Source organism: Ahaetulla prasina, chromosome 1 (genome assembly GCF_028640845.1).
Source record: "Ahaetulla prasina isolate Xishuangbanna chromosome 1, ASM2864084v1, whole genome shotgun sequence".
In the NCBI taxonomy this organism is placed as follows: Eukaryota; Metazoa; Chordata; class Lepidosauria; order Squamata; family Colubridae; genus Ahaetulla; species Ahaetulla prasina.
The window spans coordinates 28,362,978-28,385,752 of record NC_080539.1 but is presented as its reverse complement, the minus strand read 5'-3'; the positions used below and the strand labels follow the sequence as shown (position 1 = coordinate 28,385,752).

The 22,775-nt window shown below is 44.7% G+C and overlaps 1 protein-coding gene across 2 annotated transcripts; it reads left to right on the top strand.

The window, feature by feature from the left end:
- The first annotated feature begins 1,228 nt into the window (after window positions 1-1,228).
- POM121 (POM121 transmembrane nucleoporin) lies at window positions 1,229-22,533 on the top strand. Of its 2 annotated transcripts, none has more exons than XM_058164583.1 (13): window positions 1,229-1,739; window positions 3,480-3,695; window positions 4,179-4,346; window positions 5,427-5,507; window positions 8,020-8,194; window positions 9,386-9,498; window positions 10,488-10,558; window positions 11,196-11,320; window positions 11,678-11,780; window positions 12,371-12,544; window positions 14,145-15,857; window positions 16,564-16,686; window positions 20,210-22,533. In XM_058164583.1, exons 1-13 carry the CDS (start codon window positions 1,306-1,308, stop codon window positions 20,302-20,304), a joined length of 3,591 nt encoding a protein of 1,196 aa, XP_058020566.1. In that variant the 5' UTR covers window positions 1,229-1,305; the 3' UTR covers window positions 20,305-22,533. The 2 variants fall into 2 exon arrangements, with proteins under 2 accessions (XP_058020566.1, XP_058020565.1); XM_058164582.1 differs by having other exon boundaries at window positions 14,112-15,857.
- The last annotated feature ends 242 nt before the right edge of the window (window positions 22,534-22,775 follow it).

Here is a 22,775-nt window from a genome sequence, read left to right as displayed (position 1 = left end):
AGTCAATCTGTTGCCCTATGTTCTGTCCACACTGGGGCTTCCTAACTTATATCTGTTTCTCATGAGGACAATGAAATATTCTGGGATTCCCAATTTTCCCACTTTTCAGAGTTTTAATATGATTGATACATTATTATTGGGCTTTCTCAATTATCAAGCGTGCATGAACAGCAATGCCTTGTGTTCCTTGGCGTTTTCTCAAACCAGTTTTGAACATTTTGCACGCTGAACCTTTACACATTATCTCTGAGAATTCTTGTATTGCTGTCAAAGTGCCTTTCACATCAATAACTTCTTGAAAATGCCAACTTTGCCGATAGATATTAAAAGTGCTGGAACCTCTGCCCTCGGCAATATCATAAACTGTTCTTTATACTAAGATAAAGATCCATAAGCATGTATAATATAAGCTTATCACTCCAATATTCCCCATCCAAAAAAAGTGAGAGAAGAGATAAACAGCACTCCTTACAATGATGATGATGATGTTACCTAGTTAGGGTAATGAACCGTCTGGAAAGAAAACGAACAAGCTCAGAGAGCAGCAAGGATCTCCTCAAAAGAGATTCTGCTTGTGCAGTCCCTTTTAGGGTGACATGAGTTGTTTCTTCCCTTCAGAAGTCCCAAAGGTGCTTTTTCAGGAGACAACTGGACTTTGTTTTTTCGTTTGAAGACGTTTCGCTTCTCATCCAAGAACCCTCTGGGTCCTCAGGGTCACCAAACCTCCAAGTGCTTCAACGACCCTCTAAAAGGATGCAAATGACCAGCTATCTGCAAGGAATATAAATCCTTCCATTCCCCACTATCCTGTCAGAGCTGAAGAAGCTTCTTGGATGAGAAGCGAAACGTCTACAAAAGAAAAAACAAAGTCCAGTTGCCTCCTGAAAAAAGCACCTTTGGGACGACCATGATCTGGATGACAGAATCTCTAACAGACTTCCCTTCAGAAGGAAAGGCGGGGGAAAGAGAAGCCGAACTGAGGCCGCCTTTTGGTCAGTTAGCTAGTTCAGACACCAGTCAGTGAAGCTGTCCGGACCGCCCCCCCCCATCCCTCCCTCAAGGTCTCTCTGCGCCGCCCGTAACCGCCTCCCCACCCACCCCCGTCCCCCATCTACGAGACACCCTGCTTCCAGGAGCCACGCCTCCTTTCTCTTCGCGCTAATTCCTTCAACCTCAGAGGCCACGCCCACCCCGGCTCGCCTGCCCGGCTGCCCGTCGCTCGCTCTTCTTTGGCGCGCGGTGCATGCCGGGCAAGGGAAGGGGACCCGTGAGAGGAAAGGAGGGCAGACAGCCGTCGCGGCCTCGATGTCTCGGGGCGGCTCGGCGCCCGGCTGGGGCTGGTGGCCTCCGTCGCGGCGGCGGGGGCGGCAACAGCAACGGGCCAGGAGAAGGGTGGCCGCCGGTTCCGGCTTCCTGGAAGGCACCTGGGCCTTTCCCGTGGCGGTGCTGGCGGTGGCGGGACTGGCGGCGGCGTCGCTCTCTTTGCTGGTGCTCGTGTTGGGCCTCTCTGGAGCTGCGCTCTCCCTGATCGTGGCGGCGGCGGCGGCGGCGGGATTCTGGATAGTCTCCTCTGGATTAGGCGGCGGCAGCAAGGACCGGAGGGGGACTCCCATGCTGACCCCCCGCATCTCCTTTGCTTCCAAGAGTAGCGATACGGTCCTGGCCAACGGGGGCCCCTCCATGAGCTACTCCTCGCCCGGACTGCTCGTGCCTGAAAGGAGGCGGGGGCAGGTTTGCGGGTAAGGGAATTCATGGTATTGGAGCCCCTCGCCCTTTCCGCTTTTGTTTTTTCCTTCCTTCCTTCCTTCCTTCTTTCTAAGACGAGCCCTGGCTGGGATTTGCATTGCCATCTGTACATGCTCGTGTGCCTGTGCTGCCGGAATGGAGGTGGCGCTTGGAACAGCGTTGTCTGGGTTCTTTGGGTCCTCCCGTTGTGAAAGGGAGGAACAGCATAAACTTGACTCGGTAGATGCTTCTCCTTCCTTGGGTAGCCGGTAGTATTCCAGGGACACACTTACACTTCTTTCAAACTTGGTTAAGGAACCACTGGAGAAAAATCAGGCTGGAACTTGCTTCTCTTCTCCCCATCTGCTTGTACACAATATGGGAAAACGTAGCAGTATATATTCAGACTGCATGCATATATTTGTGCAGCTCTTATTTGAGTGGGTATGTGTATATAAAACTATAAATACACACACACACAAACATACACACACAGAGTTCTTAAAGCGTATTTTGGACCAGGCAGTTGAGTTTAGTATTTGAACCTCTTATATGCAGAACGAGTCATTTCTTCTATAGAAGTTGGACTACTTTTTGCTGTTCATACCAGGCATTTGTTTTGTTCATTCTGGTTTGTGTCTTCTCCCATTTTATGGGCTTCCTGCAATTAATGGTAGGTAGGGTTGTAATTGTTTTTTTGTAATTGTTAACAATTTCATTCAGTCCCTCAGGTTAGAGCCAGATTCTCATCCCATCCCTTTCCCTTTACTGAGGCTCTTTTCCTTCCTCTCTATACACGTTTCATTTTGTTTGTCAGAGATGGTTACTGTTTTGTTTGACCTTGGTTTTAGGGAAATGAAAAGCAGGTTTGGAGAGGTTGGGGTGCTTTACACTGCCTGGGGAAGAGGAATAATTTATTCATAGCATCTTCATCATGCTATGTTTGATCTCTCAGTTCATTCTGATATTAAACGTAGCTTGATTTCACTGCATTCTCCAAGATGCTCTTTTGTCCTTTCCCTCATCATTACTATTGCCTTATCAGAGCTCTTGTCAGTTTCCTTTTCCATCTGTGCTCTGGGTTTCCCTGGTGGAGAAGCTCAGATTCCCTTGCTGCTGCATGTGTCTATGACACGTTTGCCACCTTTCTCGTATTGTATTCAGACAAATGTGATGGAAAAGAGAGAGCTGGAAGTCTAAGTGGATGTTGCTAGTAACTAAGAATCAAGGTTGTAATCAAGGCTGAATGTATTAGTGGAGATAAACAGCTATTCTGTGCGCACGACAGATGTTCTGTCCTTATTGTAACTCAATATTTTCCGGTGATTCAGTTTTCACTTAAATTGGATAATTTGATAAAAAATTCAACTCAAAAATAAGCAAATGAATTCCATGGCTGAAGTTTGCTGCAAACCATCTTGAATACATAATGCTCTCACTTTCTCGCTTTATTGATCTTCATGTTGATCTGCTGAGAATAGTGTGATAGATTTTCTATTTGCGCTTTAAAATAACTTTATGAACTGATAGGGGAGTGATATCTTTCTATTGCTGAATGAGGAAACAGGACTTAAAGCATTTTGGTTTTGTGTATTTGCTGACAAGAGTAATAAATGAATATAATGGATATAAAGGATGCTGTATATTTAGTCTGAGATGTGTTTCCTGCTGGCCTTTTGTACAGGAACTGTTTTGCTTCTTACATCATTTCTTCATTTTCTTTGATTACTGGCTTTATTCTCCATTCTTTCTAGGGATCACCTGAGTCCATCAACTCGTTTTACACTGACTCCTCGGCGGCGCTATCCTATCCAGCAAGCCCAATATGCTGCATTGGGAACTCTGCCTTCAATTTGCTGGGATGAGTATCGGCGGAAAAACAGGCTAGCCATTCACCATTCTAGCATTGCCCACAGTCCTGTAACAGTGAAGATTGCTCGGCCAGAAAGCAGCATTGGCCGTTCTCCGCTGTAAGTTTGCTTCAGTAATTGCTTTTGGGCAGTTTTTAGGTTTGCAGGCTTGACTGCAGAAAGGGTCTTCTCTTGGAGTGATCTCATTTCTCTTCCTGATTTATAGTGATATATGTAAATGTTGTGGAAAGCCTGGCAGTCTCTTAAGCTATTTCCTTGTGGCCCAGTTACTTAGGACAGATCTTGATTACTTGATTGGTGGAACTGATTGAGCTATTCCTCTTCCTGTCATCAGCCTCCACAATTCTTGGCCCTAAAATGATTGCTTAACCACTCATCATATTACCTTAGAAGTATTTTGTGAGGTCACAAGTAAACCCTGAACTGATGTGAACAGACTGCCTATATTCAGCCAGTTTTCAACTTGAATCCCATTGGATAGGTCCTGTGGGCATGAGGAATGGGTAACTTAGTTCCTGGGGCATCATATGAACAATGAGAGGAAATTCACATTCCTGTGACTACTGTCATTTCATCTGACAGGTTGGAGCAGTTGGTTTCTCCTGTGGCTTTCTCTTCAGCATCTAATACTATCCTGGATCCATGTGCAAAAGAAACTGTCTTGAATGCTCTCAAAGAGAGCCGGAAGAGAGCTGTGGAGGAAGAAGAGGAGGACCAGAACTTTCCAAATGGTCAGGAGAACAAGAAAAGGTAATGACTAATGGTCTCCTTCTGCATGCTGCAGAACAAGATTCCAGAAAGTTAGCACAGTAATTAAACGCTTTGGTTAAAGAACAAAACACTTTCTGAGACAGATCATAGCAATACTGTTCACATAAGAGCATGTTTTAGTATTTTAATCCTCAGATCAAGATAAATATTCTTCCATGTTCCTTGTAAAAGTTCTGCATGAGAAGCTTAGCAGAATACACTACAAAAAAGAGGTTATAGATTTGCAGCAAACATAGAGTTTTGTATGTAAACAAATTGCAGCAAGGACTTGTTCTACGAAGCAACAGGGCTTAGAAGAATCAGAATGCTTGCACCAGTACTTCCTCGAATACCTTCTGTAAATTACTATCAGATTACCTCACACTTTGACTCCAAATACTCTGTAACCATATTACCACCATGCTAATAACTGAAAAATCTGACAAAGGCAAGCAGGAATGAATATACAAAATATGCACCTTATTATGGTTTGAGACATCTGATATCAAATGTTCTCTGTAACAAATATCTGGAGCAGTCATTTTGGCCCATCATTTTTTGGGATATTCTTCTTTGTTAGGAAGCCAACCAGTTATTTTGAATACAGATAACTTATTTTCAGAAATTGCAGTTGTATTTCCTTATCTTTTGATAACTTAGGACATTTATAGAAAGCCAATAAATTGTTTCATAGACTTTGTACAAACTATTTTCAATAAGACTGCTATACTTGGAGATTTTTTTTCCCTGAGATGAAGGGGTATAGCATGTGCGATAATGAGTACTGGAACTGTTACCATTACTCATAGCGTTTTAAGTTTGAAAAAAGTTTAAATATTTAAAATATTAAATAACTTTTCCAAATTGTAATCTCTTTCTGATTCATCTTTGAAAAATTGCCAAAATGTGTTTGCTCTTCCTCTGATCAGCCTTCCTATTGGTAGAATTGAACTTGCAATTAATTAATTCAACTTGCTCGTTGAATTCCCAGAGATCTTTGGGAATGCTGGTAGACAGAATGTGTTCTTGATCCCACCTGAAATCATTCTTTTAATCTTTTTTTTAATTTATTTTCTGCAGGCGCCATGATAGTACTGGAAGTGGTCATTCTGCATTTGAGCCCTTGATGGCCAATGGAATACCTGCATCTCTTGTGCCCAAGTAAGTGCCAGGAGCTTTGCTGTGAATGAGAAATGTTTTCCTTTTATAGTGCTAACAATGATCAAATAAATTCTGGAAAAGAGACAATATTTGCGTGGGGGACATGTTTAAACCCCTTTCTCCCCATTTGTTACTTCTGTCAGTTGAAGGATTCAGATTCGTGCGTGTGTGTGTGCGTGTGTGGTTCAGTTAAATAAATTAGAGAAGTAGATGAAGCAGGCATTTTTAGGAAAGGTGGTAGAGAAAATGGTGACATTGCAACTCCAGAGGGTCCTGGAAGGAACAGGTTATCTGGATCCTTTCAGTCAGGTTGCAGGCCTGGATACAGGACTGAAACTGTATTGGTCGCACTCATGGATGATCTCGGGTGGGAGCAGGATGGAAGTGGTGCTTCCATCTTTATTCTCCCTGTCCTCTCAGCTGCTTTTGATAACATCAACTATGATGTCCTTTTGGGCCAACTTGAGGAGTTGGGGTTGGACAGCGTAGTTTTGTGCTGGTTTACCTCCTTCCTTCAAGGCTGGTCCCAGTCAGTGTTGAAAGGGAATGAGAAGCTCCAACTCATGGGCCCTCCTGTATGGAGTGCTACAGGGTTTGGTGCTTTCTCCGCTCCTTATCAACATCTACATGAAACCGCTAGGTGAGATCATCTATCTCCATGGAGTGAGGTATCACCAATATACTGATGATACCCAGTCATATATCTCCGTCCTGGGTGAATTGAGTGTTGCAATGGACATCATTTTAAAATGGCTGGAAGATGTAGGATCTGGATGGGGAAATGCAGACTTCAGCTTAACCCTGGTAAGTCCTAGTGGCTGTAGGTAGGCTCCTCTGTATCCAGGAGTTTATCTTCTTTGGTCTTGGATGGGATTGTAGTACCCCAGACAGACCTGATGCATAATGTGGGACTCATGGCTCATGCTTGAAGAGCTGATGGCCATGGCTGGAAGGGCCTTTCCCCAACTAGATGATGTGCTCGAGTTATGCCTTTTCCTGGATAGGGAGTCTCTATCTCTGGTCATGTCCTGATTGCAACTATTGCAATGCACTCTACATGGAGCTACTTCTGAAAAGTATTTGGAAGCTTCAGCTGGCACAGAATGCAGCTGTCAGCGTTCCAAGAAACGTACCCATAAAAAACAGAACTCAGGGGCAAGCAGGTTCCTCAAAGAACAGTTTATTGGATGCTTCATATTGGCACAACTGGTGAAAGCCGACTCTGGAATTTCCTGCAGCGTTCACCTAATTAAAAGTAAAAGTTTCCCCTCCCCCCTCCCCAAGTCACTGGTCATGCTGTCCAATCCAGGTGCTGGCCGGTTGCTGGGTAAGTTGCTCCTCCTCTGGCCAGCCACCTGTGAAATGTCTTTGGTTCCCACGAGGAAACTTTATTGCTTTGGCTACAAAACCTCATCTAACTCTCCCCACTCCGTCCGTTGTGTGGCAACCCTGACGCCCCCAAGATGGCTTCAGCCAGGTTCACTTCAGGGTTGACAGCAGCTGTACGAGCCATACTGGGTGCCTGAAGAAGAGCACATATTGCCCTTGTTCTGTGAACTGCACTGGGTGCCATTTTGCTTCCAGGTCCAATTCAAGGTCTTAGTTAGCATCTATAAACCCTGTATGGCATAGGGCCAAAGTACCTATGGAACCGGCATCTCCTAATCTCATCAGTCCATCTCAGGCAGGCAGGCAGGCAGGGAAACTATGCTACAGACCCCATCAATCAAAGAATTTTGACTGGTAGAGTCTAGGAAGAGAGCCTTCTGTGCCATTGCTTCTGCTTTATGGAACATCCTGCTCCCAGAGATGAGGAAAGCCCGCAATCTCTTGGCCTTCTGCAAAGGGATCAAAATCCTGAGAACTTGCATGGGGGGGACACAGAGGGCCATGCAACCATAGTCCCTTGAGAGCCCCTCCCTCCTATAATAATCCAACATTAAAAGGCCATCTTAGGTTTGATTTTTAATTTTAATATTAATTTTTCTATGTGTTTTACTTGCTATATTGTACACCACCCAGAGTCGTCCTTTGGGAAAGATTGGAGGAGTCTAGAAATACAAAAGATAAATATATAAATAAGATTTTAAATACCTGGTTAAAGAGATATAGCTTTACAGATCTTTCAAAGGTAGGAGTGTGAGCTGAGCATTTTTATCTTTCATATTTCTAGAAAACATATAAAAATATATTTATGAAAGATAAATACTTAAATAAGATTTTAAATACGTGGCTAAAGGGATATAGCTTCACTGAGCTCTTGGAAGAGTGCATTCTGTACTTTGAAGTTATGGAAGAGATCGTGATTTCTTTTGAGTTGGAAACATAATTCCAAAGGCTTTTTCCGGGAGAGAAGATTCCAGTTTGGCTCTGCTGGAAATGTATTCTGTAGTCTTTATGCTTGTAAACCATAAGAAGCAAGATAAGTTTCTTCATTGCACTTTGGAAGTTGTGCTTCTGCAAAATGCATCTAATTGTCTTGCAGCAAACCTATAACTGTCTCTTTTCCTAGGCCTGGGTCTCTGAAGCGGGGACTTATTCCTTCACACTGCCTAGAAGATTGCTCCTCTAAGAGATCGCGCACTTCTTCCCTCAGTTCTGTGAATAGTCTGTCTGTGGGTGGTATACCAAGCTCTATCCGCAATGCTATTGCCAGCTCATACAGCTCCACCAGAGGTCTCTCACAGGTACATCGTTAGATGATTAACTCCTTTAATGCATAAGATACTGTAGGTATTTCCCAGTTGTATTTTCCAAAACAAAGATGTGATTATAACTTCCTATTCTCTTGTCTTGAACAAAACTTGATTAATCTGCATACAAATATTAGTTTCTCTGTGTTCTCAAATTAGAAGAACAAATAAAGCGATAAAGGGATTTTACTCTTAAAATGTAAAAATATGACTGCAGATCAGTGAAGTTCAGTTTGCCAGTTTTCATAAATTATTGTAAAATGATCTATTAATTCAATCCAAGATTTTCATGGGATCTGATATGGGGTATGGATGGAAGGTATCAGAAGAGGGTCTGGAGTTGCCTTCTTATTTGCTGGATTTATCAGAGGTGGACAAACCTTGCTACTGATTTGTTTGCTGAAATTTACACTACTCCATTAAATCCTTTCACTCAGCCTGATAATTGTTATCCAGGTTGTTTACTAAGATCCTAGTGATTTTGACAGTCCCAGTTGACAGTTGAATCTGCAGGGCACATATGGATATCCATACCTGGATAATATCTTTATCACATATGCATCCATATAATAAAAGTGGAGTATGTGCAGCCTCTCTTGAATTGTTCAAAGGCCCTTGATTTTATACCCACCAGCCATTGCAGAAAATTATCAGGGATCTTGTAGGCAACAGACAGAATAAGAAGAGCCCATTAGAAACAAATAGCCAGCAAATCTGGCAATCTAGCTGACAGTTCCACAAAACCTGAAGGTAGCCAGCTGCTATGGCTATACTTGGGCAGACTCATCAGGGGAGTAAATCTAACTTTTTTCTCTAAACAAACAAGCGTACTGAATGCCGATCTATCCAGGCAGAGACTACCAAGAGACTGAAACAAGAAGATACAGTTGAGTTGGGGAACTTAGTAGAGCAACAATATTACAGGGGCCAGCAGTTGGATAGGGTTTCAAGAATAAAAGTGGCATTAGGGATTCCTAAGCAAGTTTATTATAACTGTATAGGTTTTAGATGGCAGCATTTAATCATGGAAAATTATTTTTGCCATTCACTTCTTGTGTAAGTAGATTTCAAAAGGGATTACGTTAATTTAATTTCCTCTATATATAAATGTTCTGCTTAAAACCTAAACAAGGTATTGAAAAGATTCTTCTTGTTTCCAATAGTACTTTATTATCTCTCCTTTAGCTATGGAAGAGAACGGGACCAAGTTCCTCTCCTCTTTCCAGCCCAGCATCCTCTCGGTCTCAAACACCTGAAAGGCCTAACAAGAAAGCAAGATATCCCAGCTCCAACATCACGTGAGTGCAGCTTTTCTTTACCCTATTGATAGTCCTTAGACTACCGTATCTGGAAGGATCAAGTATGATGCAATACTTTTGAGGCCTCTTTCTGATAGATACTCTGGTTTCCATAAACTTTTCTTTGTGTGTGTGTGTGTGTGTGCGTGCTTTCAAGCCAATGTTGACTTCTGGCAATTGCCTGCAGAAAGCTATACAGTTTTCTTGACAAGATTTAAAAGTGGTTTGACATTGCCTGCTTGCTAGGGCTGAGAGTGAGTGACTGGCCCAAGGTATCCACTTTATGCCTAAAACAGCATTCAAACTCAGAGTCTCTCGGTTTCTAGCCTGATGCTTTAACCACTACATCAGCCGTTGGCTCTCTCTAAATAGATCTATGGCATATGATCCCCCCTTCTCTTGTTTAATTGGCAAAGTTAACCAAGATATCTTTCCTGCATTTAAACATCTCGTGAAGATCAATCTAATGCAAAAAAGAGAAGGTTTTTGCATGTGGTTTTTAATAGGCAAGATCCTGTCTGCGCTTTTGGGGGGGGGGTGTTATATTTATTGAAAGACTATTAAATAGAAAGCGTTTTCCATGACATTTTACCAAACTGCATTTCTGAACTTTACCTAACCATTAGATAAATTGAAAGAGCTAGCAGTGATTGAGGATGTGCAATGATTTGGGTTGTAGTCTTGCAATCTGTTGCTTGAAGTGTTTTGTTACTAGGGGGTCTTCAGAACAACATGCTCGGGTGACTGCTTTCATAAGATGCCTGCTTGCATTACCTTGAGATTCTCCTCAAACCAACATCCAAAGGGCAGATGGCCAGCTACTGTCCATAAAATGAATGAGAATAGTATATGGGAGGAAGAATGGGAGGGATGAGGGAATCAGATCTTCCTCCTACCTCTGATTGTCCCTCTGCAAAACTTTGAGCGAGAAGTTCAAAGAAAGAATTGCTTAATTATTCTCTTTCACTTGCTTTCTCCTGTTGCTACAGTGAAGAAGAGCCTCAGAAAGCCAACTTGCAAATGCCTGTGACAGCAGAAAAAGAGACACAGGAAGAGAAGAGTAAGTTCTGGGGATGGGATGGGCCAAGAAGGATTGGAGAGCAAAATGGAGGGGCAACTTTGAGTCTGGAGTATGAAGGGAAGATCCTAAAATAAAAAATTACATTGCCAGTAAGGCGGGAGAATGCCTCTGTTTCAAAACAGGCTCCTTTAGAGTGAGTTTTATACAAATGGATTGACATGACTTTACAGTTGCTCAGAATTTTTTAAAAATCACCTATGCAATAATGGTAAAGCAGTGTTTCAATATTTCAGACCTATATTCTGAGTTCCAGTTCTTTACCTGTGAAGATTGTTAAGAGATCTTAGCGCTGTATCTTTTTCCCCTCTGTTGAATGCTTTCTAATCAGTTGGGAGGTTCTGTTAAGAACACTTACAGAATATATTGATATCTCTGAGGAAATATTTAAATTTTAATTGCTAATACTGAATCATATAAATATTTTTGCAGTATACCAGCCTAGCTTCATTCCGTTTACTTTTTTGAAGCCTCTATGTTCATATTATGCTTGTCTGTTTTTAAGCCTTCAAAGATGCTGTGTTTAGACGTGTTTAGACATTGTGTTTAGATGCTACTGCAGAAGCCTGAGCTCCTTCTGAATGGGTGGCACATGTGTAACTTGTCAACTTGGTCTTAGTTTCAGAATCACCCTTGAAGAATAAAAGCAACTATGTAAGTTCACCATCTTCATCAGGAAACAATGGCAAGCGCAAGCGGAAGATTCAGCTACTTTCAGCTCATCATGGAGATAATTTTGCCTTGGTATGACTCTTCAAGGACTTCTTTCTTTCCCTCCTCCTTTTTTCCAGGAATAAGAAATGTTGAGCACATAGTTGAGTTGACGTACGGAAGACACCATATGGCAGGTGATAAAATATCCAGCCAAGAAGGCAAGATAGTTAGATTGAGTAGGATGGGTGCTGCTAAGCTTTTGACTTTAGTCAAACACACCACATGCCTTGATGCCTGAGAAAAAAGGGGGAAGCACTAAAGTCATGTAATCTTTAGGTTTATTTATACATTCCCAGAGCGAAGGGAAGAACACCTCTGCCTTTTGTTTGGTGCTATTTATGAAAGTGCTGTTTTGCGCCTTCAGAACAAATGTTGTTTTCTTGGCAGCCTCCACCACCTCAGCTGGGCTATACAGTCACCCCAGAAGACTTGGATGCAGAGAAGAAAGCAACACTACAGTGGTTCAACAAAGTCTTAGAAGAAAACATTGGTAGGTGTTCTCATTGTTTGCTCCAGGCTGCCCTTTGGGAGTCTGCCCTCCAAATAAGAGATCTGTACAAACTAAATAGGGGGTGCGATGGCTCAGTGGTTAAAGACATTGAGCTTGTCAGCTGAGAGCTGACAACCTGGGTTCAGAGACCCAACAGAGTCAACTCCTGTTACTTGCCCCAGCTGCTGCCTGTCCAGCAGTTCGAAAGCATGCAAATGCAAGTAGATTAATAGGTACCACTTTGGTGGGAAGGTAACAGCATTCCGTGCAACTTTGGCCTATAGCCATGGTGGCCACATGACCACAGAAATTGTCTTTGGATAACACTGGCTTCCTCATCCAAGAAACACAGATGTGCAGTGTGCCCTAAAGTTGGTCACGACTGATCGGGAAATTTTTACCTTTACAAACGAAAAGTGGGTAATGATAGTGACTCTCTTGCTGTGCGGGTCTCAAAATGTCTTCTTTGCTTGTTCTGTTGATTCTTGCTAGTCACAGATTCATTAGTTGGCTTTAATGTCAGCAGATGCTAGATGGTGGATTCTAGTGACTTTGAAATTGCCAGAAAGCTCTGATGGTTTTTCCAACAGATTCCACCCCAAGCCCACCCGTGGAGACCACCTCTTCATCCCAAACTTTGAACTTTTCACTGATCTCCACCAAACCAACACCTGTGTCATTGCCCATCTCTACTGCTGCAACCAATCCCCTTCTGGAGAGCTTGAAGAACATGCAAGAAGGAAAGAGCTCTTCAGCACAAGCAGGTGAGCAATTTCAGAGGGAAAGGGGCATTCCTTGCCTACCTTTGAAGAACAACTGGAGTGCGATAAAAGGCCTGTGCTCTGAAACTTGTGGATCTGTAGCTGTTCTTAAGTACTTAGCAGCTTCCTATAGAATTGGATGTTGATGAATGAATGCAAGGGGAGGAGGACTAAGATTCCTGTAAATAATCTAGGCCTAATCTGATGACTCTAGAGAGGGATAGGGTTCGTTTTGATTTATGTTCATTAAAATATGGATGGTTCCATTAAAAAGTTTATTCTGAACAAGTGTCAGAATATAGAATCTTGGGCTATACTTCATAGCCTTAAAGCTTAGCTTTAAAAAAATCAGATGGCCCCACAAATTCATGAATTCCTTGTATTTATAATGCAGGAACTGTTCAGCTTACATACTTAACTGACAAGGCTGTTCCTTTCTCCTCTTTAGCCAAAGGGGAAAGGCAGAAGCAGTTTAAGCTGGCAAGTATGTATTTTTCCATACAGAAGAAAGGTTGTCCCTCACCTTCTTTATACGAAAAAATGTTCTCCTTCTCTTAAAATATTTTTTCTAGTTATTTAAGAGAAAAGGACTAGAGATCTTCTCGCCCACCCAAGTTTCTGGATACCAGAATGCAGTCTTTCCCTGAACTCAGTTCTCCCCTCAGTTGTTGGAGATACTGTTGAACTCCTTGGGCCTGGCAAATTGCCAGCTTTGAAGCAGAGCTTCCTAATTTTGGGAAATTCCCTCTTCCAGGGACCTATTCAGTCCATTCGTTGGTTTTCTTTTAAATGACTATATTCTTTTAAATGAGTATATTTTTTTTAGGAGACATTTAGAGCAATGAAGGGTCTTGGTGCTCTCTGATCTTGGTTGTTTTCTTGCAGACATTTCATCACTCAAACTAGGTAACATCATGATCGGCAAGAAAACACGCAAGCTCAGAGAGCACCAAGGTTCCCTCATTTCAGCCCTGAGCTACAAATATTCTCCTTTATTGGTACATTTCAAGAAATTTGAAAAATTCTTAAATAATGTTTTTAATCAGCTTTTTATCTATTTCTTTCTGCTTATTATCTGAAGAATTTCTAATTAGATATAATCCCATTAAGCTAGTTCCTGAATGCCAAATAGCTGACTGTTACAGACCATTTTCTAGAGATTAACAAACACAACGGCCTATATCACACAAGAGAGGATAAGATAGATAGCGAAACATTTATCATGCAACCTAAAGAAATGTTCTCCACACTCCATCCATGCTGGACAACAAATCTGAAATATTTTTGCCTTTTTGATGTATCCAGAAATTTAATTCTTTAATTCCAGAAGTTTAATTCTTGAGCATCTCCTCTGGTTGTAGTGACAGATTAGATTGTTTAAGAGGGTTAAAGTGTGGAAATTTCACTCTTTTTCTCTGTCTATAAAAAGCAAAACAAATTCTGTTCTGCAATAAATACAGAACAGGAGGAGAGAAGTTAACATTTATGTATTCCGGATTGTCTGATGTAAATAAACAAGTTTTCTTAATGGTTTACTGTGGAACAGTGTCTCCTAATTACAGTAATGTAGTGCTTTCTCCCTTTTCCCTTCTCTTCCCTCCAGCCAACACAGTTCCAGGGACTACAGGGAGCCCTCAGCTACCAGCTTTCTCTGCCTCACTGGATTTGAGCTCCTCTGTGACAGTGACATCCCCTAAGCCTCTGGCTCTCAACGTACCTGTTTCCCTGTCCACTGCTTCTCCTCCTTCAGGAACTTCCCCGCCCACCAGTAGCACAGGCAGTTTGGTGATGGCTTCTTCTGAGCTGGGCCACATTCCAGCCAGACCCTCGTCTGCTCCAAAGCCCAGCATCCTCTTTGGGATCCTCACCAGTCCTCCAGACGACAAGCCCCCAGCTGCAACAACGCCATCTTCTTCTGCGCCCAGCACGGTGCCTGTTTTCAAACCAGTGTTTGGCAGTCCAGCAAAAAGTGAGAACTTTGGCTTCTCCACAAGCGGCACCACTGTGGTTTCTGCCACTGCGCAATCTGTGCCTTCTTTGGCACCTCCTGTTGCTCCCAGCGGCATATTCAAACCCATCTTTGGATCGCTGTCCACACCAGCAACTGCTGTTCTGCCTACAACCACATCATCTTCTCCCTTCACATTCAGCCAGGCCCCTCAGACAGCAGCATCGTCTGGCCTTCCTGCCATCAATGCCTCAAGCAGTTTAGGGCTCCCTGTTCTCCCAGACGCAACTGTTACCACCTCGGTGTCGTCCCCTGGAACAGCAAGCGTGACATTTGTCTCCATGAGCAAACCTGTGTTCAGTTTTGGGCCGGGCATACCATCCTCTGCCGTTGCTCCCAACAGCAGCAGCAGCAGCAGCAATAACACTCCTGCCACTGTTGTCTCCACGCTGACATCCCAGCCCTTGCTATTTGGGGCTGCGCCCAATGCCAGCACAGCTGCCATGCCCCTTTTCCAGTTTGGCAAGCAAGCTGCTCCTACAGGCGCCACTGTCAATCTCTTGGCACCCTCCAGCACCACTAACTCAGCTCCCACTATTACTGCTGCTGCCGCCACCGCCATCACCACAACCAATACTTCCTTCAGCATTTTTAGTGGCGGCAGCAGTTCCACACAGGCTTCTTCAGCACCATCAGCCACCACGCAAGCTCCACTGGCGTTTGGATCTTGCACCTCTGCGTTCAGCAGTACCTTTGGGGCTGCCTCAAAACCACCCCCTCCGTACCCTGCAGTTACAACCCAGCTGGCTTTTGATTCAGGTGTCTCTGAGGGCCAGCAGGCAGCTGCCAAGCCCCCGGCAGCAGGACCCCTGAACTTTGGGACTCCTTTCAGCTTCACTGGTTCAGTAGCCCAACCTGCAGCCCAGCCAGCATTTGGTAGCTCCACACAGACCCCTTTTGGAGGGGCTGGCCCCTTGGCATCTTTTGGAGCCAAAAGTACTTCCCAGCCAGCATTTGGAGTTGCATCGTCCATCTTTTCTTTTGGGACAGCCACCACATCCAGCACTCAGACTACAAGCAGCAGCACAGGAAGCTCTGTGTTTGGAGGTTCAGCCCCAGCTCCGTTCACCTTTGGGGCATCGAATCCCCCAAGTGTAGCAGGCAGTGCTTTTGGCGTTGGTGCCAGTGCTACAGGCCCAGGAGTGCCCACAGTTGGATTCAGTTTCGGCAGTGGGCAGAGCGGAGCTGCAGAGGGAGTGACACCCTTTGGAACTTCCTTGGCACAAAACCCTCTGGGTGCCCAGAACCAAAACTCTGCCTTTGCTTTCAACATCCCAAATACCCCTGAGAGCAAGCCAGCATTTGGAGGTGAGTCCCCTTTGCTTAGCCTCTTGCTTGTTCAATATTCCTAGTTATTATTGGGGGGGGGGGTTTGCTCTGGTTTCTTTTTTTTTCTTTCTTTCTTTCTTTCTTTCTTTCTTTCTTTCTTTTTTTTTTTTTGTAGTTTGCTATTCTGGTAGGCTGTTTTGATTCCTAGGGCGTGGTCTAGAAGTCCTATCTTTATAATTGAAGCCATTGAGAGTAGGTGAATTCGTATTTCTGCTCAGGAAGATACATGCGGAGATTTTTCAGCTCTGACCAGATTCTGTTTCCATTCTGTCTCCTAAATCCAAGTCTCTATTTGTTTCCCTGTGCCCACTACAACAAATATTGCTTCAAGTGCAGGTAATTGAGATGAGGAGACTTGAGCCCAATTTAGGTGGCCATAGATTGGGCCAAGTTGCATGTGAGGAAATGAAGGAAAGGCAGGCATTTCTGGGCTGATGATGCCAGTATCCTTGGCTGATTTTGGGAGAAAAGTAGAATGGAGGCGAGAGGAAAGTGCTGATAAGACTCCTTTGGTGTTCTTGTATTGGGATAAAACAAACATCTTTTGTATAAAACATTCAGAGAAAGTGGTTCTCGTCATTCAAGTGTGCCTGACAATGTCAGGCAGGGATTGGTGATCTTGTTTCTCCATAATGTGACTTCTTTCTCTAATAGACACTTTGCTTTGCTACTATTTTGTGATTAGGAACTCCCACACCTACATTTGGACAAAGTACAGCTACACCAGGTGGTGGCACAGTAGGGAGCTGCAATCTTTCCTTTGGAACACCCATCACCCCCACCTTTGGAGGTGGGACACCTCCTTTTGGTAAGGATTTGAATATTGAATAGAATAGAATATTTTAATTTATAGACCGCCCTTCTCCCGAAGGACTCAGGGCGGTGAACAGCCAGTTAAAATACAAAAAACAAACCCATACAATATTAAAAACTACCCATAAAAAACTTATTCAATTGGCCAAGCTAAAATACAATTACACCCTATAAAATCACTAAAATTTAAAAAAAACCCAATAAATCAATTTAAAAGTTTAAAAATTAAGCCAGTCCAGCAAGACGAAACAAATAGGTTTTAAGTTCGCGGCGAAAGGTCCTAAGGTCGGGCAGTTGTTGGAGTCCAGGGGGAAGCTCGTTCCACAGGGTATGAGCCCTCACAGAGAAGGCCCTTCCCCTGGGGGCCGCCAGCCGACATTGTTTGGCTGACGGCACCCTAAGGAGTCCCTCTCTGTGACAACGCACCGGTCATTGGGAGATTAAAGCCAGCAGAAGACGGTCCCGTAAATATCCCGGTCCTAAGCCATGGAGCGCTATAAAGGTCGTCACCAATACCTCGAAGCGCACCCGGAAGACCACAGGTAGCCAGTGCAGTCTGCGCAGGATAGGTGTTATGTGGGAGCTCCGTGCTGCTCCCTCAATAACCCATGCAGCCACATTCTGGACTAACTGGAGTCTCCGAGTGCTCTTCAAGGGGAGCCCCATGTAGAGAGCATTGCAATAGTCCAGGCGAGAGGTAACGAGAGCATGAGTGACTGTGCATAGGGCATCCCGGTCCAGGAAGGGACGCAACTGGCGAATCAGGCGAACCTGATAAAAAGCTCTCCTGGAGACGGTCGTCAAATGATCTTCAAAAGACAACCGCTCATCCAGGAGTACGCCGAAGTTGCGCACCTTCTCCATCGGGGCCAATGACTCGCCCCCGACAGACAGCCGCAACTGCAGCTGACTGTACCGGGGTGCCGGCATCCACAGCCACTCCGTCTTGGAGGGATTAAGCTTGAGCCTGTTTCTCCCCATCCAGACCCGTACGGCTTCCAGGCACCGGGACAGTACTTCGATAGCTTCATTGGGGTGGCCTGGGGTGGAAAAGTACAGCTGAGTGTCATCAGCGTACAGCTGGTATCTCACCCCAAAACCACTGATGATCTCACCCAGCGGCTTCATATAGATGTTGAACAGGAGGGGTGAGAGAATCAACCCCTGCGACACCCCACACAGGAGGCACTTCGGAGTCGATCTCTGCCCCCCCCCCAACACCGTCTGCATCCGGTCAGAGAGGTAGGAGGAGAACCACCGATAAATGGTGCCTCCCACTCCCAACCCCTCTAACCGGCGCAGCAGGATACCATGGTCGATGGTATCAAAAGCCGCTGAGAGGTCTAATAGGATCAGGGCAGAGGAGTAACCTTTATCCCTGGCCCTCCAGAGATCATCCACCAACGCGACCAAAGCTCTCTCAGTACTGTATCCAGGTCGGAAGCCGGACTGGAACGGGTCTAGATAGACAGTTTCATCCAGGTACTGGGGTAGCTGACATGCCACCGCACTCTCTACAACCTTCGCCGTAAAGCGAAGATTGGAGACTGGACGGTAATTACCTAAAACAGCTGGGTCCAGGGAAGGCTTCTTGAGGAGAGGTCTCACCACCGCCTCTTTCAAGGCAGCGGGAAAGACCCCCTCCTGCAAAGAAGCATTTGTAATCCCCTGGAGCCAGCCTCGTGTCACCTCCTGCGTGGCCAGCACCAGCCAGGAGGGACACGGGTCCAGTAAACATGTGGTGGCATTCAACCTTCCTAGCAATCTGTCCATGTCCTCGGGAGTCACAGGATCAAAACTATCCCAAACAACCTCAACAAGACGGGCTTCGGAACTCTCGCCTGGATCTACCCAATTTTGATCCAGTCCGTCCCAAAGCTGAACGATTTTATCGTATAGATAACCATTAAACTCCTCGGCACGCCCTGATAATGGGTCCCCCCGCCCCTCCTGTTGAAGGAGAGAGCGGGTTACCCGAAACAGGGCGGCCGGGCGGTTATCTGCCGACGCAATGAGGGAGGAAACGTAAGAACGCTTCGCATCCCTCAATACCACTAGGTAGGTCCTACTATAGGACCTAACTAGTGTCCGGTCAGCTTCGGAGCGGCTGGATCTCCAGACACTCTCTAGGCGTCTTCTCCAGCGTTTCATCTCCCTCAGCTCCTCGGAGAACCAAGGAGCTGGTTGAGATCGGCGCCGGGTCAGAGGCCGCAAAGGCACGACACGGTCCAAAGCTCCAGCCGCGGCCTGTTCCCAGGCCGCGACTAGTTCTTCAGTCGTGCCGTGGGCAAGATCCTCAGGGAACGGCCCAAGCTCCGTCAGGAACCTCTCTGGGTCCATCAGGCGCCTGGGACGGAACCAACGCATTGGTTCCGTCTCCCTGCGGTGGTGGGTAGCGGTCAGAAAGTCTAGACGAAGGAGAAAATGATCTGACCATGACAACGGTTCAACCACTAAATCACTGGAAATTGGAAGTTGATGGGCAGGGGGGCGTTCTATTACAAGTCTTTGCAACATTTAGAATGCAGGGATCAGACAGTAAAATACCTTATTTTTCAGAGTATAAAACGCACCTTAGTTTTTTGGAAGGAAAATAGGAGGCAAAAAATTTTGCCTACCAGGTATTCATCTGGTTAGTCCTTAGCCTGGTCAGCTTCAGCACATTAGTTCCCTCGCTGGTTTTGAGGTTGGGGCTGGTTGGGGCTAAAAAAACAGCTTCTAAAGCACAGCTGATCGTTTGAGGAAACAACAATTAGAAAAACAGGCAAAGCACGGAACACTCATGTTGGGACTGAAAAACAGCTTCAAAAGCACAGCTGATCATCGGAGGGAACTCCAGTGACTAAAGCAGGTGAAGCACGGAAGGGGTAAGAGAAGGCAGCAGCTGCTCCAGGTAGCCATTTTGGACACTGTGCATCACGTTTTCAGCCTCCAAACACATCACGTTTTCGAGTGGTGATCAGTGGCAATGTGCTTTGGTGATTCCCGCAGCCTTGAAGGGCTCTCAAATGGAGTGTTTGAAGGCTGAAAACGCGATGCACGAAGCCCAAAAACACAAGCCATTGTCAGTAGCAATCTCTGCAGCCAGGAATAGGATGTGCGGGGTGGGGGCCGGCAGGTGGGAGAGGTTACATTTGGAGTATAAGACGCACCCAAATTTTCAGCCTCTTATAGGAGGGGAAAAAGTGCGTGTTATACTCCAAAACACATGGTAGTTAAATCACTGCAGAACAATTTTTTAGTTTGATTTGTGGGTCTGGGGATAAGAGGATTTAAAACAAAATGCATTATTCATGCAAGGAAGGCTTAACATCATAGTTCTAAATCCAAAATTATTGTGGCAATATCAAGGATATTGCTAGATGTTGATGGCACATTCTTCGAAAGAGGCCAGAGATTAAAAATCACTCATGAGTAGCAAGTTATGCAACCCTGCAAGTTACTTGGCGTACTTTCTATGCCCAAACAGCCTCTGTGAAAAGGCTGAAGGGAGACCTTTTGCTTTTCTGTCCCTCCAGGGCCAGCAACAGCCACCTTCTCCATTGGAGCAGGATCCAAGACAGGAACTCGCCAACGGCTGCAGGCCCGGAGGCAGCATACTCGTAAAAAGTAACCTGGAGCAGCTTCCTGCCTGGACTTCAACTCCCAGTTGATCTGCTGACGGATCCTCCTAATACCTTACTACCCAAGGAAGACTTATTCAGCTGGACTGTCCTGGGAGTCTCTTTTCTATAACAACCACAGGAAGCTATTCTGGATCAAAGAGTGATTTTTACCCCTTCAAACGGGATAGGAGAAACTTAAGCCCTTTTTACTTGAACAGTCTATGGCTGAGTCTGGATGAAAAATTTGTACATATCCTCTATTTTCCCTTCTCCCTGTGGACCTCTCCCATTAATCTTCCCTTCTTTCTCTGCTCTTAACTTCATTCCTTTTTGGCTGCTTACTGAGGGGTGTCGGGGAAAGTATTTGGCTTGCAGCCATATAAACATTTCTGATTGAAACCAACTGTTAGCTCCCACCTTCAGTTTCATCTGTCTTTGGAAGCCTTTTCCAGAGAATCTTTAGGGCTTCCTTGATACAAAGTCACATCAAAACACGGTCCACTGTAAGACCCCTCTTGTCCCATTGGGATAGTCTTGCCAAAGCTTTTTGGCTTCCTGTGGTTTTAGCTTTGAGTTGGGACATCAATCATTGTTGCTGAGCCTAACAGCAGAGATGTGGTTGGATAGCAACATGAAATGGAGAAACAACTTGGTATCAGAGGTCCAGGGGGAAATCTCCCTCACTGGTCTGCTTCTTCCATGACCGTTTGGTGAGGAAGATGATGCCATTCACCCCTACAGCTTTTCATTTCTGCAGCCTTTCCTTTCCCTCTGCCTTCCTCTCTCCTCCCCTTCAAATGTCTGTGTTTTGCTCACAGTATGTTTGTGTTCTTTTTTTATTGCTCTGTGAATTGAGTTTGGAGGAAGAATTGAATTGTATGTGTGGCGGCATGTTGGTAATGCCGGACTTGTTGTAAACATTTTTCAGGGTACCTGTCTCCAACGGAGACGAACCCTGCCTAATTGGGTGTGGACAGTCACTGCATGGCTACATGTGCTGAATGAAATGTGAAGACTTCAACTTTGGAAGGCTGGAAGTGCCACCTTGGGTCTGGACCCAAGGCCTTCAGAGGAAGACATACCTCCCTGATGTTTGGTGGCTCCAGGACCTTGTGAAAAGTTCTCGTTCTGTGCTGGGCTTTGGAGTAGGGAGGAAAAATATTTCTAAGGTGGAAGAGTAGAATCGTAAGCCCTGTGGGGGCTCTGGCTGAAATCTGATTATTATTTTTTTTCAACTTAAAAGAGCTTGAGTCACAGCAGTCAGCCATTGCGGGTAGACAAGCAGCTCGGCAACAAAAACGGTTCTTCTCAGCCAGTTTTGTTCTTGGAAGTCAGGCCAGCTGCCAGTGGTGTGAATGTGTGCGTGAGCCTGCCTAATTCTAAATTTAAAAAAAAAAATATTTAAACATTTTTTAACAAAGTGAAACTTTATTTTTATATTTAAGCTAAATTGCCTTTAAATTCCTTCAAGCTTGGTTCATAGAGGTGTGAAAGTACAAAGTTGTTCATTAGCAATTTGCCTGTGCTGTTACGAGACAACAGGGCTTATAGGGAAAGTGGGGGGAACATCTGCTTTCTTGCCACCACCCCCTCGGGCTTCACAGGTCAGTGTTTCATGTGTTTGTTGAATAATGTGAGTGTGGCTCAGTCTGTTCCATAATGCTTGAGAGCTCTTGCACGTTTAAGTCGGGCTGGGAAAGTGAATCTGGGTCGGTGCTTGTCATTGGGAGGGAAGGCAGATGTGCAGCTTGTAAAACAATGGCCACTTTAGTGATTGCTTGGGACAGAGACTAACTTTGTTGGGGAAAAGGGCCATCTTCAAGAATCCCATCCATTATTTAATATATTAGTTAATATTGACCAGTTAACTAATATTCTTAATAATAACAGCTCATATTTCACCTCTCCACATCTGGCAGTGGAAGGGCTGGGTGGTTAGTCCTCTGCCAGCAACATGGAGAGGTGTTTCCTTAGTGCCCCGAGTCTGCAATGAACCAGTCATTTCTCCAGCTGGGAAGCAGCTGTCCCCACCCACCCCTATAAAGGTAGAGCACCTTTTGTTACCAAGATATTGCTGTGTGTGAATGAAATGAAGTAAGTAAAAATAAAAAGAATGGGCTGGCTTTTTTAAAAGTTGCAATGGAGACTTGGATCATTCCTGTCAAGGGTTTTAGTGTGACTGTGCAATTTCTTTTCCTTGCTTATGTTGATTTAAAATAAAACTGCTTGAGCCAGAATGTTTTTTACTCTGTTTTTTTGGCCAAATAGCCTCCTGGAGTGGCTTGACAGATCAATAAAAGATGCTAGTCTCTGTTCCAGTGGTTTTCACTTTCCTTTCATATCTGTTTCCTACAAACATTGAAAAGAGTCCTCTTCCCACAGGATAGGGATGAACTTTCCAGCTCAATTTCTCTCAAGACCTCCATAGAGATGGTCTTCCACAGATACATCCCCCCCCCCGCAAAGATAATTACAGCCT